Raw genomic sequence first — 18,466 nt, 5'->3', positions numbered from 1 at the left:
CACCATTTGAGCCACTGTGACATACCCCTGTACTGTGTCCTCCTGCTTTCAGCAGGACTGTGAATGTCTGGTTATTATCAATACTTACTGGTCAAGCGGAGCAGCATAACTGATATATGGGCGTGTCCTAGGAACCATAAACACTTACCAGTTTAGATATAGCCCTTTCACTTCCTTCTTAACCGGTCTGGCTAAGATGACTCCAAAAAATAAACACACATGCACACTCAGGCTTGTAAAGAGGGTGTCTCCTAATAAGATGCTTGAGGAAACTCTTTCCTCCTGTGATACATGACAATATAAAGTCCTGGTAGGTTTTAGGTATTCAACCACTTCCCTCATTGAGTCTATTGAGGCCTCAGCAAGCCCAAGCAGATGGCGAATGTCATAACTTTTGTAGCTAAACGAAGGCAGTGAGCACTTGAAGAGCTGCCCACAATGAATCTTTAGAGTGTCACTGAGGGTGTGGTTCATGATTTATAAAAAATGTATGTCCTAAACTCTTAGACATGACTTCAAGAGAGTCTGAGATGGTTGGGAGATCAATGAAAAGCTAACTAACATTTAGGGAGATGTTCGCCAAGCTTTGGACTGTTCTCCTCACTACTATCGATTTAGAATCAACCACGACTCCTAGGCTGTGGAAAATCTGGGCAGGGCAGATATAGGGCATCCCTACCATACACTCAGACATTTGTGCATAATGAAAAAAGATATCCCTTCTGGGTGGAGGAAATGTCAAAAAGTATCCCCTTTGGCTCGACAGATTCTAGGCTGCTATAACCCCAGGCCTGAATTTACAGTCTGAGGGGCTAGGGCAGGCTGTATTTCAGCCCTTATTCTCATCACCTTGGCCATTTGCCCTTGTGCAAGACATACTTATATAATCCTCCAGACAGCTGTCCATGAGTTGACACAGTAGGGTGTGTGTGTGTGTGTGTGTGTCCTACTCTCCTTTATGAAAATGAATCACTTCTTTGTATGAAAAGGGAACTTAAAAATAAGGAGGAATTTCTTGCTCTTTTATAGTGGGGAACCTAGAAAACCCCTCAGAGTTTGAAAGAGCCCAAACTATTTAATCCTGTCTTGCTCATAGACCCCCTTTCCTGATGAGGTATGTCCTGCTTTTTTGAGGGATAAGGAGAAACCATCATACAACAGAAAGAATAATATCCTCCTCCATTCTACCTCTCAGAGTTGTTAGGAGGCTCAAATGAGACCATGTACAAAATCTCTCTCTATGAACCCCAAAGCACTACATCAGTACAAGTTATTATTTGAAGGGGAAGGGCATGGCCATTCATTCGTACACACACCTGCTTCGTGCCTTCGCCCCCAGCCGGTTACCCAGCACTTCTCCCCACTGCGTACTTTCTGGCCAGCAGGAGGAATGCATATTGGCTGTATGAGCTGTTTCAGGGTCTCAGGCCAGGCGACACTGAGCTGTAGCAAGGCAATATCATAGTCAAAAGTATGGCTGTTATAGTACTCATGGACCACGATTCTTCTCACCGGGGAGATGAACTTGGCATTCCCCTGCACATACATCCCGAGGTGAGCAGTCCATGGTGTGGGGTCTGACAGCCTGACAGAAAAGGAATGAGGCACAAAATCAGTGGCTTGATGAACCATACATGGTGAAACAAGAGTCCCGCAGAGAGATGAGGGCTCAGGAAAGGGAGGTCTGACTTACAGTCTCTATCGTAGTCCCTGGCTTTGTCCACAGACATGGCAAAAAGCACAGCTTCTCTGAGCCTCTCTTACCTCCTTACTAAAACCAGAGATGCAATAATGTGTAGTAAAGGTGGTGAATGATAGCTATGTTCCAGAAAATTCCCTCGATGACATCCTAAGGAAAGGCTGGAAATTTTATTGTCACAGGTCTTTCATGAACTACATACAGGTCAAGAATGTTAGTGACTAGAATTAATGTTATTTTTTTCCTATTCATGCTGACAATGTTATTTGATGGAGACAGCCAGCCAGGACCAGTAAAACAGTGGTCTGGGGTTCATTTTGCCAAATTTAAATGATATGAATACAAAGATAGATTAGAAATCAGTGTCACAAACAGGAATTTAATGAACTTGCTTCTGCCGAACTGCCAGAAGCTTCAAATGTCACTGCTCAAGCATAACCATTCACAGGGGTCACACTCCCTTTAGTCCTTCCAGAATTCTAACCTGTGGACTTGCACAAAGTCACCGAGTATCTTGTAGTCTCCATGTGAGGTTTCCATCTCTACTAGTGCAGTAGCCTTACTATGGTGGGGTGAAGAGAATTTGGAAGCTTTGGGGAAAAAATAAGGGCAGAGTCCAGAGTGCAGCCCCTAATTTGCTTAGCTGAGATCTCATGAGTGGTTCTGGGGACACAAGGGAGTGTTAAGGTTAACATATTACTTAGAGCAGTTTCTTTGCATAAAAGATTAATGATCAAAACAGAAGACATTTTAGTATTTAACCTGAATCCTATAATTTCCAGCAGAAGAAAACACTCTGATAAATTTGTTGAAATACTCCACTTAAAATTTTTTTGAAGAAGAAATCAATGATATTTTTGTATCTAAGATCTAGTAGGTGACATTTTAAGTGAAGTTATTTTCTAAAGCTTTCCTTTTACCTTTAGCTGGAAGAACGTCTGCCCCGTAATAATCCCACTGGTAAAGACAGAGCCCTTCCAAGGTTAACATTAATGGATGTGTCCCGGATCCCCCTCTGTGATATTGTGATATATAATAAAAAGTATTTATTTGGTCTTAGGTCCCTTTCTGGCACAGAGCTCCTAAAACCCTTAGAATTTCCTAAGTGATAAGAGGGACAAAGGGTGTCTTTTGTTAGGTTAATGAAATGACTTTGGGATCCACCTAAGGTTGGTGGCGCATTGCCAGGAAAATCAAACATGTGATTAGAGGGTTGGAACTTTCAGTCCCACCCCCTGACCTGGAGGAGGAAAGAGGAGCTGGAGGCTGAATCTGTCATCAATGGACAATGATTTAATCAATCGTGCCTACGTAATGACGCCTCCATAAGAACCTGAGAGGGCAGGGTTCAGAGAGCTTCTGGGTTGGTGAACACATGGAAATTTGGGGAGAGTGTCTCGCTCAGAGAGGGCACGGAAGCCCCTTGACTTTTCCCCATATATCCCCCTATGCTTTTCTTTCATCTGGCTGTTCCTGAGTTATATCCTTTGATAATAAACTGGTAATCCAGTAAGTAAAATGTGTCCCTGAGTTGTATGAGCCTGTCTAGCAAATTAATCGAACCCAAGAGGGAGGTTGGAACCTTCAATCTATAGATAGTCGGTCAGAAGTAGAGTTGACAACCTGGACTTGCTATTGGCATCTGAAATGGGGGGTGGGGGTCATTCTTGTAGGACCGAGCCCTTAACCTGTGGGAATGACACTATCTCAGGTAGGTAATGTCAGAATTGAGTTGAATTTTAGGACACTCAGGTAGTGTTGGAGAATTGCTTGGTGGTGTGGGAACCCCCACAACCACATTGGAAATTGGGTGCAGAATCCCACTCTAAAAAGGGATCCCTACACTCCAGCCATCCTTCAATGTCTACTCTTCACCACATTATCCACATATTCCCATAGGTTTGCTCCCTCTGACTTGAAATCCCTATTTTATTTTTTTAAGTTTTGTAAAAGCCTATTCATTCTCAATGTTCCTTTGTGTTGTTTTTTTTCTTTATATCAATAATTTTTAGAAGGAATATTGGGCATACAACTAGTGTCAAAAAAATAACAACAACCAAAAACCAACAATTGGATTGCTTGAATGTCACCAACAGGAAGCTTCTTCCCACACTTGAAGGCAGATGTATGGTCTGTGGTCAATGTGCAACTTTAGAATAAGGATTGAGATGCCCTACCTGTTTCCATGGAAACAGTGGGCTGCAGAGAGAAGCCACTCCCTGGAGATGACGGAGGCTCCACAATAGGCAGATCCAATGAAGTGGAGGCTGACTTGCCACGGCCACCCCCCTTCCAGTGTGTCAGTGCCCCCAATGATGCGGTGGAGGGTGGAGGAACTCCTTCTGCAGCCTTTAGGAGAGGAAGAGTCACGTGATTTAAGGACAGACTTAGAAGAAAAGTCAAATTAAGTTGAGTTTAGTTCTGGATTGGTAACTGATTAACCAGGTAAGTGATTTGAAACCTAATTATCACAGCAATTCTTTTCAAGTGTAAATAGTACTGATAAGGATGTAAAGGTAACCTGTTGCCTAGCAGCTGAGTAGAGGTCACACAAGTAACAACATATGGCAGGTTATAGTTCTCAAATCATAGCTAAAGCAAGAACGAGCTAGCACTTGATATTGACCTAACATAAGGCATAATTAACAATCATCCACTGCATTCCAGTATCTTTTCTCATAGGTTTTTTTTTTTATTTGAGAACTAATTTTTTGATTAGTTATTAAAAAGTGAAGTATTCATTGTAAATATCTAGTATATTAATGTTTGTTAACAAGAAAGAAGATGGAATGTACACTAGCATTTTTAGGAGAAACGATTTTAGATTCAGTTCACCAATATTTTTCCCTGGGCCTAAGGCAACCTCTGCCAGAAAGATTACACCAAGAAGAGAATGAAAATGAAAAACAGGCAGACTGAAGAGGGAATAGAAGGACTCAGAAGAAACCAATTGCTACTCACTGCAGCCTTCTTCATCGCTTCCGTCTGGACAGTCGACAGTCCCATCACATTTTGCATTTTGTTTCCTAAAGCAAATATCATTGCCACACTTAAAAGTTCTATTGTTGCATGGAATGCCTAAGAATAAACAAAAGAAGAAAAAGTTTTTCCTAGCCAAAAATAGACGACACTGAACTCAGCCAAGGATGGCTTAAGCACAGGATGGGTATTTGCCGCTCTGGGAAACATGGCAGATCAAAGGGAAGCAACCCTGTGGTGACCTGTCCCTTCACCTCAGCAGCCTCTGGGAGGCAGGCAGGCTGGCACACCTGCTGAGAATCAATCCAAGGGCCTCTCCTTTCTTCCACTGCAGGTGAGATGGAAATCAGGTGGCCGTATCAGTGGCTTTAGGCCAGGGCCTCTCTGTTATTACCTTGACTTGTTCACCAAGAAAGTTTTTGAGCAAAAATCATCACCATACTCAGTCATTTCATACCATTTTGGGGGGAAATGGACAGACTCTGTGAATTTACAGCACAGTTGTTTACAACACTGACAGTGTGTGTTTCTGCAGGGGCTAGAAAAAAATGCCGTGTCCTATCACAGTATCTAGCAAATAAGTAATGAAAATCTTCCAGTATTCACACACACACACACACACACACACACTCCACCTCAGTTAGAGTGACCCACTGTCTCGTTTTGTCTAAAACTGAGAATTCCCAAGATATGGGATTTTCAGTGCTAAAACTGGGAAAACCTTGGGGAAAATGAGACAAGTTGATTATCCAACCCAACAGAGGTATTTTGATTCTGATTTAAAAGCATTTTGTAGGCAGCACAGCAGAGGCAGAGGACGCGCCCTCACTTTGAGTGCAGTTCTGCTCGTCCTGGCCGTCCTCACAGTCCCTGAAACCGTCACAGACCAGAGGGCCGTGCTGCTTGAAGGAGCTGGCATTGCAGGCAGGTGTCAGAGTCACTAGAATGAGAACAGACAGAAAGCTCGTAAGCCTGACACTCCAGCTGGACTCTCTGATGACCAGTAGTGCCCCCGAAAAGGTGCAAAGGGTTAAGAGGACTTCAAGGAAAATTTTTAAAAAGTGTGTTTTCCTCAGAACTGATACACACAGGGAGAAAAGCAAATGTTTAAACTTTGGTGTAATTCCTAGCACTTAGACTTGGTCAGATCTGATTTTTGCTTTTTCGTACATGGGGTCAAGTCTGGCAGCTTGTTTATTGAATTATCATTAAATGCATTGTAGGATTCTATTTTCAGGAAAATAAAAATCATAAGCTGTTATCTAAATTGAACTCATCTACCTTCCTAAACAAAGTGGAAGTATCCTGAGATGGGAAATTGTGTCTTATTTTTCTCTGTACCTCAAGCCCCTGACCAAATAGTAGGCGGTCACTAAAGGTTTGTTGAATGAATTAATGAGTGTGAAATCTTACAGGACAACAGACTGTAGTCTGTGTATAAGGAAAACTCTCTTTAAAACGATTTTATCCTGAGAAATCCATTTCCTGAATTGGAAGGTACCAGTGTAAACTTACCACAATTCAGAGTATTTTTGAAAATGGCCTTTATACCAGTGATAGTATATTAGCAAGTACTCTTAGCAGGTCTGATTCCTTAGACATTTCCGGTTTTGTGAAAGTTATCATTTTTTGTTATCTGTTCCCTTTTTTCAGAAGTATCTCTTATGAGGGGTAGGCAAAGGCCATTGCTGCCCTAAAATAGTTCATTACATCTCTAAGAGTACCTAATTGACTCCTAGAGAATAGCCCTCAAAATGGCATGATGAGAAATAATTATTGCCCAAAATGGTCTTTATTATCAAGTAACAATAATCACTTTTGTTTGGAGCATCATAGCAGGTAATAATAAAAATGTGAAAAACAAAAGCAACCTTCATCACTGTATAATGGTCAGTATTTATTTTCTTAAGAAATAGAAGATCCTACAGATTGTCCTGAGGGTTTTATTTTGTCAATTAACAAAAAGAGGGTATAGAGTCAAAGGTTGTTTTTCATGAATATCATCTTTTCACAGTTAGTTTTAGTAACTGTCATATTTTTATCCAAAAACACGAAAGAGATTAAATAGCTTCACCATCACAATCATTTGAACTAAACTCTGGATCTTTAGGAGAAAGTGTTACCAGTGGTCTCATATGGTCCAATGAACTGGCCTCCCCCTATTGTTTCCTGAAACTGGAAATAGATTCAGGAATGATGTGCAAAGAGTAATGAAAAATTAACAGAAATTCTCTGTCACAAATAGAAATATTCAATACCCTACCTTTTAGCCATCACCAATGTGATGTCAATGCAAACTATATAGGTAAAAAGTACTTTTATTCATAACACCTGCACTCCATAAATGAACATGCTGAAAGAATTTACCTCTCTGCTGATTCTGTGTTTCTCCCTAGATGAAAGATCTGTGCTTAAAATAGGATTGTTATATTTAAGATTGTAGTTGATTAAATTATTAGTCACAGGCCCTCATCCCTGTAGTATATTATGCACTCCCACTCTTCCTATGACCACAAACTGTTCAGAATAAACTGTCTTGTCCTTGACTATGACCTCAGCTATATGATTTGATTTGGCTGATGGAATATGACACAAGGGATGGTGTGCTAGTTCCAAGCCCACAACTTAAGAGGGACCTGGTGATTTTGCTCCCTCCTCCTTTGCTTCTGGCACTTCCCTGGCTAGCCCACTAGGTCAATGGGGAAAAAAGCCGCAAGGAGTAGACTTGACCCCAACCTGGAAATAACCAAACACAGGGGGATGCACCAATTGAAGCAGAGCCACCCAATGAGGCCAGCCTAGATTATTCACATCCCAGACAACCCACAGATACATAATTCAGGATAAATGATTGTTGTAAGCCACTAAGTTTGGGGTCTAGTTTGTTTTGCAGCAACAGATAATAGGTGCAAAGATCCAGGATGTGCACCAGCAGCAACAAGGGCTCTGACAAATTATTTATTCAATAAGAATGTCATAGCAAAAGCTTGATTACCCACCACAGAAAAGTTCATCACTTTCATCAAAGCAGTCATTTACTCCATCACACCGCTGGGCCTGAGGGACACATAGACCGGAGGAGCATCTAAAAGATCCAACAGGACAGGCTACAGACAATAAAAAATTGGAAATCTTGTATGGGTCCCTAAAAGTCACCAGACCACATTAATAAAGACATATGAAGTATTATTAAGTGACTAAGGAGTTGACAGTGTAGCAGTAGCAATTATATAATTTCTCCATCAAATCAAGGTTATATGTGATAATTTAAAAAACAAAAAAGCAAAATTTAGGAGAGCAAAGAAAGCAAATGAATTCAGCAGAAACTCTGATTCATCACTGCAACCAGGTCACATGTATAACCAAACTTCTACTACCTCTCTCCTTGACTCAGTTCCCGGGCTTTATCACAGACTCAATGAAAGCAAACCTGGCAGACACATTAGAGAACCCAGCCTTCTTAGTATGCAGTCTACACACCTCTCAGGAAATTATAAGTGGACTCTGATGTCTCTCAATTCTCTAATCAGATGTATTAGTTTGAGGAGTCTGTACCTTTAATTACATTTTCAAGTAATCTCTGCCTCAAAATATATTAGTAACCATTGATCTTAGAAAGTTGGACCTAGAGAGATTAGTGATTGGCCTCAAAACTCAGGACTCCTCTCTCCTCCCTCCCAGTCCATCATTTTTTCCACTTCAAACATACTACTAGACAAAGATTCCCTCCCTCGTCTTGAATCATTCTTGCTGAGCTTATCACAAACATATAGAAATAATAAACCCTTCCTCCCTGCTATGGTCTGAAAGCTTTGCGTCCCCCTAAATTCACATGTTGAAATCCTTATGTCCAGTGGCAAAGCCTTCACGAATGGGATTAGTGCTGTTATAAAAGAGGTACCACAGCTCTGCTTAGCCCCTTGTACCATGAGAAGATACAAGAAGTCCAGGAGGGCCCTCACCTGACTATACTGGTGCCCTGATGTTGGACTTCCAGCCTCAAGAACTGTCAGAAATTGATTTCTGTTCTTTATAAGCTACTCAGTCTGTGGAATTTTGTTACAGCAGCCTGAATAGACTAAGACACTCCCCTTGTGCCAAGGAGTAGGTAAGAGTACATGGTCAGTTCACCACTATCTCAATGGCACACAGGGAGGGGATGAGTTCCTGGAAAATATTCATGATTTGAAAAAAACAACTGAATATAAAATGGCTTACTATGTACCTGTGTCCTTGACGGAAATTCTAATAGTCTCATATTCAGAAGTATAATATTCTAAATCCAGAAGCAGGTATATTGCAGATTAGCAAAGAAGGGCAGCATCTAAAGGAGCTTTCTCTGAAGTCTTACCCTCATGGAGTCCTAAGTAGTTAACCCTGACTTTTCCCCTTTTAAAACAGATTAAGAATTTCCTGCACAAGTCAGTATCTACTCTCTCCAGCTCTAATGACTTCCCTCAAATATGGCTTTTCTACTAACCACTTCCTGGCCACTATTCTAGCAGTTCTCAGTGTGAAGTTTGACATTCTGAGGGCTGATAGTTGAGTTCTCCCTAACCAACCAGCTCTCCCTACAGGGCACAGGCCAAAAGTGAGTCACAACTGTTGGCCTCTGATCCACCAAATGTTGGTGTAAATATCACATTTACCAAGAATTATGGCTAGCAAGAACAACAAATCAAAAAATGGGCTTTTCCTATATTTTTAGGAATAGTGTGAATTATTATGTTTGAATTATAAATTAATAATTACAATCATATGATTTTTCTATAATTTAATCTATAGCAGTAATAAGTACCTACTTTTATATATTATTTATCTTCTATTTAGTTTACATTATATATACTTGCTATAAAAATAAAAATATAACAGAAACCAGCAGCAACAAAGCAGTTTTCATGCCTTTAAATTCTCCAAGTTTAGCGTTGTAAAGTATTAGCCTCCCTTTACCAATTTATTAAAGCTAATGCCAGGCTTACGTTGACTGATGTTGTAACTGCCATATTCCACCAAAAGTGGCTGGTCCGAAAGCCTGGAACTACACTGAAACTGAATGTGAACGAGGGGGCTGGGCACTCGAAATATCGTCTGGTGATCGATGTAGGAGCCACAGTACCTGAGGAGACAAGAGTTGGAGGATACATGGCCTAAGCGTCTGTCAACTGCATTCCTACTAACAATGAATTCACTGATGCTTGGGCATTTAGGCTTCACACATGAGAAGCTTATGGTATAGCTAACAGTAGTTGTCCATTCCATGCTAAGTGTCTATGATTGATTACATTCTGCCCCCTGGATTTTTCTCCTCTGCTAAGTAAAACCAGAGCAGTACTATTGACCACCTGTTACCCATTGCTTTCCTCACCAACACTTATAATACACAGATACCATATGGGTTTAATTCTCTCAGTTAACTCTCTTTATTTGGTGTAAATAACTGTGCAATACAAGAATTGCCTGCTTTTGCCCACAAACCTGTCTATAGAGCAGAGTGGAATCCATGAGCTCAGGTTGAAAATAAATAAAGAATCTAAGCAACATTTAAAGCAGAAGACAACAATATTATTTCAAACTAAATTGACATCTGACGCACACTTCAGGGCTTGTCCTTGACAAAATTTCATAGCAATGTCCATCTACAATATTTCCTTATCTCACTTTTTTAGTTTTTCTCAAGCAAAAGAAACTGTCCCTTCTGTTAGTAATTCTCATTATACGAGCACTATGGTTAGTGGAACATGAAGTCTTGTTACACAGGGGACCCATGGTAAGTTAGGCCTCTGCTCTTTGTAGGCAAGGCCCTTCCCAAGGTGAAAATTGCAAGGTCTCAAAAGGATACAGGAGACACAAGGCTTGAGGAGTGACACCCTCTATTGGAATCCATGAATGTCAATCACTCCAGGTCCCAAAAGCACTTGGGAACAGCGTATGTTCCATGGATCAGACACTGCATTCATTGGGAGGAGCACAGAGATAACCTATGATTTCAAGGTTCGAAAGGGGAAAGCGTCCGTGTATATTTTAGGAAGAATCTTTTGCAATTGGCTGAAATTCAGGACCTGACAGGATAACAGAGCAGCTCCTGGGATATAAGGAAGAAACAACAACTGCAGGTAGCCACCTGGTCAAGTTGTCTGAGAGGCATCTGAAAGCCAAGTCAGCTTTTGAGGCCAGAACTGACTCTCACTGGTCATCTTGGGATCAAAATATAAAATGTGCTCTGAAAACATGATTGTTATCTGTATCTCAAAGTGATTTTCTTCATGGTCTCCATTAACATTTACTAGAGTTTTCTTGCAAAGATGAGCTTCACTCTAGTGTTAAAAGAGGAGTCAGGAGGAAAGGGGTCTTTGGATCCATGCTTGGGCTGGAATTTAGAGGGGAACTCTACGTAATGGGGCATGTCGGTGGCTAATGGAACAAAAGTTTTAAAAAAGTGAAAGATTGGAGAAACCCAGTAAGAATTAGTTTACATGTACAGACATGTGACAGGTAAGAAAACTGAGATGCGAAGAGGTCAATTTGTTAAAGTTCAAACAGCAAGTAAGTAGAAGCTGGATTTGGACACAACTCTGCCTGATACTAAACCCTAGCACTTTTTAGCATACCAGCAGCCTTCCCCTCAGGAACTCTGTTCCACTACAGCTTTGTAGGAAGGCCTTCCATTTTATCAGGGTTCGTATACTACCTTCAAGCTGCCCTAAGCCTACATACTCCATCCCCATGTTCTCTCATCTCAACATCACTGGGCTTTCTGGTGTCAGAATTGCTTTTTCTTCCTTCCCCATCACAAATCCAACACCCTTACTCTAACTTCTCAGCAAAGTGTCAGAAATTAGTTCTATTAAAGCCTTTCCTCTAATTGAGACTCATAATGAAAAGGGCTGGCATTTTAAACCCCAAGAGTACAGCTGGCTTCAAAGGAATCTGATAGGATTTCAGCCAGCCCGAAAGACAAAGTGAAACTGGCCCTTCAGGGCAAGTATTTAGGGCAGAAAGCTTTCCTGGTATTGTTTGGAACGAGTTTCTGCTAATACCTTAGTAGTACCACGTATGGGTTAGGCCAACCTTACCTCTGGATAAGGCCTTTTATCAGATTCCACACATATGGAAGTGGTTGGTAGGTATTGTATTGGGTGGGAGGGTAGGGAGTATCTCATTTCCAAAGCACAGCTCTATCTTAGGCATACAAATTTACAAAAGGTTTGTTTTACAAACCTCTAATTAGAATACTAAAATGCTCTATCCTTAAAGCTTTGGGGCACACATTCTATAATATTTTTCTATCCGATTTTATTTCTAAAGCAATCTTACTAATCATAATAATAGCCAATTTTTCTTCGTGTGTAATATGCATTATTCCATTGAATGTTTTAAAAAACATACCCACCTTATTAACTAGGAATGATTACCTCATTTTACAGACTGAAGATCAAAGAGGTTAAATAATGTGTCCTAGTTAATGTGGCTACTAAATTACAGGGCTGGAATTTGAACCCAGATCTTCTGCTTCTGACACAATAGATCCTTGATTCTATAATACTCCCCAAAGGAATACAAGCCACATCTTAATAATGGATCCAAGAATGCCTTTAAATCAGATAGAATCTATCCCAGTGAAGACAAGACCAATGACTATTTAGCAAGTAATCTGAGTCTAAACGAAATGAAAGGCAGTTTTTCAGGAAAATCCTATAGAAAGGAAAGGTTTTCATTCGTGGAATAATAATAAACAAAAAATTAGTAGGCAAATCCCTTGGGCTAACTTCACAAGGATTCGTATCTCAAAGTAAGCTGAGAAGCTATTCTGCTGCCAAGCCAGGGCATCTTATATTTTTAAATACAAGACCTATTATAACTTCAGAAGCAAACAAAAAATAATGACAACTAAAGGACAAGTTACAGGTGAAAGTGAGGATCTACCAGGCGGGCTCAGGAAACCCAGGCATCTAGATTTCTCTCAGCCTCTACCTGGTCAGTCAGCCTCAACCCAGGTCCCAGCCTCAGGAGAAAACCAGCGATTGGGGCCTTCCTACTGCACAGAAGTAGCTAATGGTTTCTAACTTTTCTACCACCACAATTCTATTCACTATTTTGCTCCATGGCTCCATGGTTTGAAAGACTTTGTGTGTCAAACTATTTTTGTAAAGTGTAATGTGCACAGCCACAGCCAGCAGCATAGAGCAAGGCCTTGGGGACCATAGACTCAGGCTTGTATCCTGGCTTATTCGCTTACGAGCTGAGTGGCATTGAGCAAGTTATTTAACTCCTATATTCCTCCATTTCCCTATCTGTAAAGAGTAAACGCTTTGGGGACAAGAAATCCAAGGCTTTGAACCTCAGAGCAAGGCCGTTAATCAGATTCCTTACATATGGAAACCACTTACATGTGCTCATTAATTTCCCACCATCCGTGGTCACAGCCTTTCATACTCTTCTTGGTTATTGAATAGTTATGGAATTTCAGTGCTATGCCAAGAGTTGATAGGGGAGTCTGTGAAAAACAAACATAAGTCAGAAAACACACACAAAAAACCCAAAATGACCCAATTGAACGACATGTGTCAGGCTAAGATTCCCTTACTCAGAAGTCATTCCCTTGGTTTCTGTTGTAAGGGCATTTCATTCTTTGTGCCCTGTGGCCTTTGGTGGGGTAGACACATCCCCTGAGCGAACTGGGATGACGAGGAGAGCATGATAGAGAGGAAAGCAGGCAACGCAGTGCTCAGGGAAGAGCTATTAGGCTGCACTTTGAGTGAGCAAGGGGATAAGGGTCACATGAGGTCATTCATCTCTAGGTTTCATTTTCCTCCTATTCAATGAACTTAACTTTGAAAACACCCACCTGCCAATGAGCATACACATTTTTCTCCTTAAATGACAATCATGACATTGTTTATTTAAAGTACTATTCAGATTTTTAGAAACAGGAGAAATGAATCAGCATCCTTTTCACATGAAACCTGGTTACTCCTGAAGACAGTTACTGAGTGCAACCTAGGTCTTCTCAGAAGAGATAAAGCAAGAGAAGGAACTGCCTGTATAGAACATGTACAATGAGTGCATATGCACGCACACGCACGCACACGCACACACACACACACACACACACACTGTACAACTAACCTTTTTATGGCATTGTATGACATGCATATACATTATGTCTGATGTGCCACAATTTTGGTGTTAATTTTCATTTTGACCCAGGAATTATTTGAGAGTTTTTACATTCACAGGGAGTAGAATTGTGGTTCACACATTTTCAAGTTTTCTAATTCTATTTTAATTAGATACAAGATCATTTATTGCTTATACTGTTTTTAGTTTTTTAATTTATTAAGGGTTTTATTGTGATCAAACGTATTAATTCTCCACAGTCATTTTAGAAAAGGGTAATTTCTGTGTGGTGTGCGTGTGTGTGTGTGTGTGTATGTGTGTGTAGTCCTCATTATTTGTATGGTTTAATACCTTTCTTAACCTTATTTATGTCCCCCACTACCTCTGTCATGAACCAAGAGAAAAAAATTAAAATCTCTTCTTTAAGCATTGTCCATTTATTTTTGATTGTTCCATAGGATTTGATTTACAAGTACTAATGCTATATCCTTTGGTCCATAAATAATTGTCATAATTACGTCTTCTTTTTCTCACTGAAGTTGTTGCCCTGATTTCAACATTGCCTGGCACTAAGTTTGTGATCCCTGCTTTCTTTTTGTTTACGTTGGCCTAGAATGACATTGTCTATCCACTTCTCTTCAGCTTTATTAAATCACTTTTTTATTCATTTTGTCTTTTAAAAACAACATACTGTACAGTTAAGTTTGCAGCAACATTTTGTGATTCAATCCTACTCTCTTTCTTTTTTGTTGTTATTGAGATTTCATTGCCTAAAGATGAGTTAGAACATAATGATTTGGTATTTATGTATATTGCAAAATGCTGACTACAATAAGTTTAGTTAACATCTATTGCTGTGCAGTTAAAATAGTTTTATTGTGATGAGAATTTTTAAGATCTACTCAGCAATTTGTCAATACAATATGATATTATTAAATATAGTTAATATTAATCATATTAATATTAACTATAGTCACCATGCTATACATTATATCCTCAAGATTTATTTATTTTATAACTGGAAGTACGTACATTTTGATCACCTTCATCCATTTTGCCTAACCCCTATCTCTAGCAACCACCAATCTCTTCTCTGTATCTATGAGTTCAGTTATTTATTTTAGATTCCACATATAAGTGAGATCATACAGTGTTTGTCTTTCTCTGTATGTCTCACTCTTCCTTTCTAACTCCTCCTTTCATCTTCTCTTCCCCTTACTCTCTCCCCAAACTTCCGACTCGATAGTCATCTGAAGCTTTGAGATTCTGCTACCCTGAGGCCTTAAGAACCTGGCCGGGAGTAAGAGTCCAGTACCTTTATATTTTAATTACTTTGCAAATGTTTGTGATGATGATAAAAAATAAATTAAGGATGCATGTCATCAAGACATTGACATCAAGTACAGATTTAGTTATAATAAAATCATTAAAAATATTTAACTTGCACAAATCATACATGTAGCAAGCGTATACCTGCCTCAGGGCCTTTGCTTTAGCTGTTCCCTTTGCCTGCAACACTCTTTCATAGGTATGCACAAGGTTAGTTCCCTCATATCTTTCAGGTTTCTGTGCAAATGTCCCCTTGTCAGTGAGGCTTCCCCTGACCATCCTATTTAAGATAATAAATGTACCCTTTGTACACCCCACCAGTCACTCAGCTACATCCTCCTCCTTGCGTTAGTGTTCTCCATAGCACTGTACCACCATGTAACATACTATATATTTTTCACTTGTTTGTTTGTTGCCTATCTCCCGCTGCTCTCTGTGAGAGCAGAGCTCTTGGGTGGATGTGTCTGGTCTTATGGATTGCAGTGTTTAGAATACTGCCTGATACGTAGTTGGCATTCAATAATAAAATGCTGAATGAATACAAACTATATACTGCTGGCTGTTTACATCTCATTGTTATGCCACACAATAATATATGTACTGAAAGAGCAAAGGTGATATCTTACTCTATCTCCCGCCACATGATAGTACAGTTGGAGAAAGAAAACTAGTTTGCAAACTAACTAAGATTTAAAAGAAAAAAAGAAAAAAAGTAGGAACACCCTGTCTAGCCCCAGAAGGAAATGTATATACTTCACATAAATTTGCACTCTGTTTTGCTTATTCAACTGAAATATATATTGCCTAATCCAATTCATTATTCCTTTATTATTCCTATTATAATACTGACGATGAAGTAATTAAAAATTAATAAATGAGCTCTGTCATAATAAAATAATAATTTGTTTGATCCTGTAACAATGTCTTTGCATTTTTTAATACAAACAAACAAAAATAATAAATTGAAAAAATAAGCCCAGTCTGCAAAGGGCAGTTAATTTTGTGGGCAGAGGACTGAAATTATAAGAAACTTTAATGCTTTGATAAGATGTTTCAATAAAGTTTAAATATTATAAAATTAACTAATGCTGTATTTGTAATTAAATTTAAATATAAAGGTAATTTAATTCAAAAATAAATTGCTACTGAAAATAGGATAAGATAGTGGTGAAACTAGACTACCTGAAATTTCCAGGTACACTTGCATTTTGGAGGATAGTAGCTTGGGTAATATGGACTTGAAATATTCCCTTCAAAGCCAGTGATTTCTCTGACCAACACTGCATTTTCACAGTCTGGAAAAAAAAAAATCCAGTAACACAATGATTTGTAGTTGTGAGATTATAGGAAACACATTGCATATATTTCTTTAAAAATGTACACTTTCTTGATCAACAAGCATATATATTTTTTGAAATGTAAACTAAAATTTAAAAAAAGAAATAGTATCCTTCAGATGTAGAGCTAAACTACTTGTTTAAATTCTATATTTGTTTTCAAATTATATATTTTGGCTACAGATCGATAGGATGCTTTCTTTCCTTTAAAAACATAGTTTAAATATATTTTTAAAGCTTCTGGGCTTATTTTGCTCAAATGAGTGTATATTTGTTGTTGAAGAAATATACCCAGTTTACATAACATGTTCTGTTTAAATAAGACAATCTAAATGTCTATTCTTACTGATACGGTCATCCTTCTGGTAGAATGTGAGTTCCCTGAAAGCATTGATTTATGTCTATTTTGTTTAATGCTATTTCCCTAACACCTAGAATAATTCTTGGCATATAATAGACACTCACCTGAATAGACGAAGTCCACTACAATCTTTCTGAGATAATCACATTTTTAACCTTTGGAGTTAGAGATAATTTTCAACCCAACAATATCTTAAATATCTAGTTCAATTTTGTTCAATAAATCCATTTTACATTTGGTTCTGTAATAATTTGAAGTGGAAAACCATCAAAATAAGCCACTGCCCTAAAATATAGATGAAACTATAGTTATCATCATCTACTTAAGCCAAAACCTTAAGCATATCCCATTCTGATCCCTTTCGCTTTACTAATGCTTATTAAGACATTACCAAGACATGACTTACAAGATCTGAGCAGTTGCAATAAATAGTACAGAGACTAGACTTTCAGTGAAGGCTCTTTTTGTTTTGTTTTACTTAATCAACCCAAGTCAAACAGAGAAGAATGAGCGGGAGAATGACATTTTGCTAATGATTACCTAGAAAAACCCATTAAATCCTTGATGTTTTGCATCACAGGCACTTTCTAGGATGGCATTCACATGCATTGCTATAAATGAGAAGTCATGAAAGACAGTTTAGTATGCTGTTACTGAGCTATTGTCTCACAGCTCCAAACCAAGCCTGCTTTGTCCTACAGTGCTGGGCTTGGGACTCTGCGAACCACTTCCTTCCTTTACCGCCTGGCTTCCTGATAGGCTCTGCCAACAGGGGGTGCTAAAGGTAAACTAGAAAGTTGGAGGAAGAAGAATTCCTGGGAGTGTCACCCAACAACGCTTCTTCACCCTGCAGATACATTTCCTTCTTGTAACAGAGTTGAATCCTGTTAGCAGTTTTTCAAGCTTCCATTTTATTGCATCTCCTTTAAAAATACCAACTGTCTGACACTCACTCCTCAAAGGTCTGGGTCCCAGGGTCATGAACACCTGCCTTTCAACTCAGAGACACCAGCACCAGCTGAGCAATAAACCCTCCTCAGAGGTCTCAGTTTCTTTCCGCAGACACTTGTCCAAGCTCTAAACTCTAACTTCTGACTGCTTTCCTTCCCCTACCCGCCCCCCTACCTATAGGTGGCACTTACTTCCTACATGTGTTAGACCTATTGTACCTTACAGTTTTCTTTTTGCCTTTTCAGTTACCTAGTTAACACCTTATACTGAGTTAATAGCTTTTTACACTAAATTCGTTCTGTTAGAATAATAAGATCTCTCTCTTCTGACTGGACCCTGAGTCAGAATCCCTAACTTACACAACTAGTGTTACAGCAGAGCCTCAGGACAGATCAGACAGGAGTGTCATAACAAGTATTTCTAAGGGAGACTTTTTTCAGTAGGAAAAGACTTACTTTGTTCTGGAATGACCTCGAAATATGCCCGGATTCCTGATAGCCTCTGTATCTGAGGAGACTTAAATATCACCAACATGAGATTATTTGTAGAAACAAATGACATTAATGTTCTTGTGGGTTCACAAATTCTGAAACCAGATAACAAGAGTACATGAATAATATGTTATTGAGGAGTGGGCCTCTATCCATCACTAATGCACACATTTCCTGGGGCCATCCACACAGTTCTTCTGAA

The 18,466-nt window shown here is 39.3% G+C and overlaps 1 protein-coding gene across 2 annotated transcripts in view; it reads right to left on the bottom strand.

Annotated features, from left to right (window-relative positions):
- TMPRSS7 (transmembrane serine protease 7) overlaps positions 1 to 18,466 on the bottom strand; it is a gene marked incomplete at both ends in the record, with an annotated part of 32,516 nt that overhangs the window by 2,839 nt on the left and 11,211 nt on the right. For both annotated transcript variants that reach the window (XM_081072284.1, XM_081072285.1), the window contains 9 exons: positions 1,317 to 1,585; positions 3,877 to 4,048; positions 4,661 to 4,777; positions 5,508 to 5,618; positions 7,678 to 7,785; positions 9,658 to 9,794; positions 13,066 to 13,172; positions 16,307 to 16,419; positions 18,229 to 18,359. In XM_081072284.1, the coding sequence (XP_080928410.1) occupies positions 1,317 to 1,585; positions 3,877 to 4,048; positions 4,661 to 4,777; positions 5,508 to 5,618; positions 7,678 to 7,785; positions 9,658 to 9,794; positions 13,066 to 13,172; positions 16,307 to 16,419; positions 18,229 to 18,359 (1,265 nt within the window). The remainder of the gene's footprint in view (positions 1 to 1,316; positions 1,586 to 3,876; positions 4,049 to 4,660; positions 4,778 to 5,507; positions 5,619 to 7,677; positions 7,786 to 9,657; positions 9,795 to 13,065; positions 13,173 to 16,306; positions 16,420 to 18,228; positions 18,360 to 18,466) is intronic.

The sequence above is a fragment of the Rhinolophus hipposideros genome (genome assembly GCF_964194185.1).
Source record: "Rhinolophus hipposideros genome assembly, chromosome: 2".
Lineage (NCBI taxonomy): Eukaryota > Metazoa > Chordata > Mammalia > Chiroptera > Rhinolophidae > Rhinolophus > Rhinolophus hipposideros.
The sequence above is the reverse complement of the archived record's forward strand: the minus strand, read 5'-3'. Positions and strand labels throughout refer to the sequence as shown.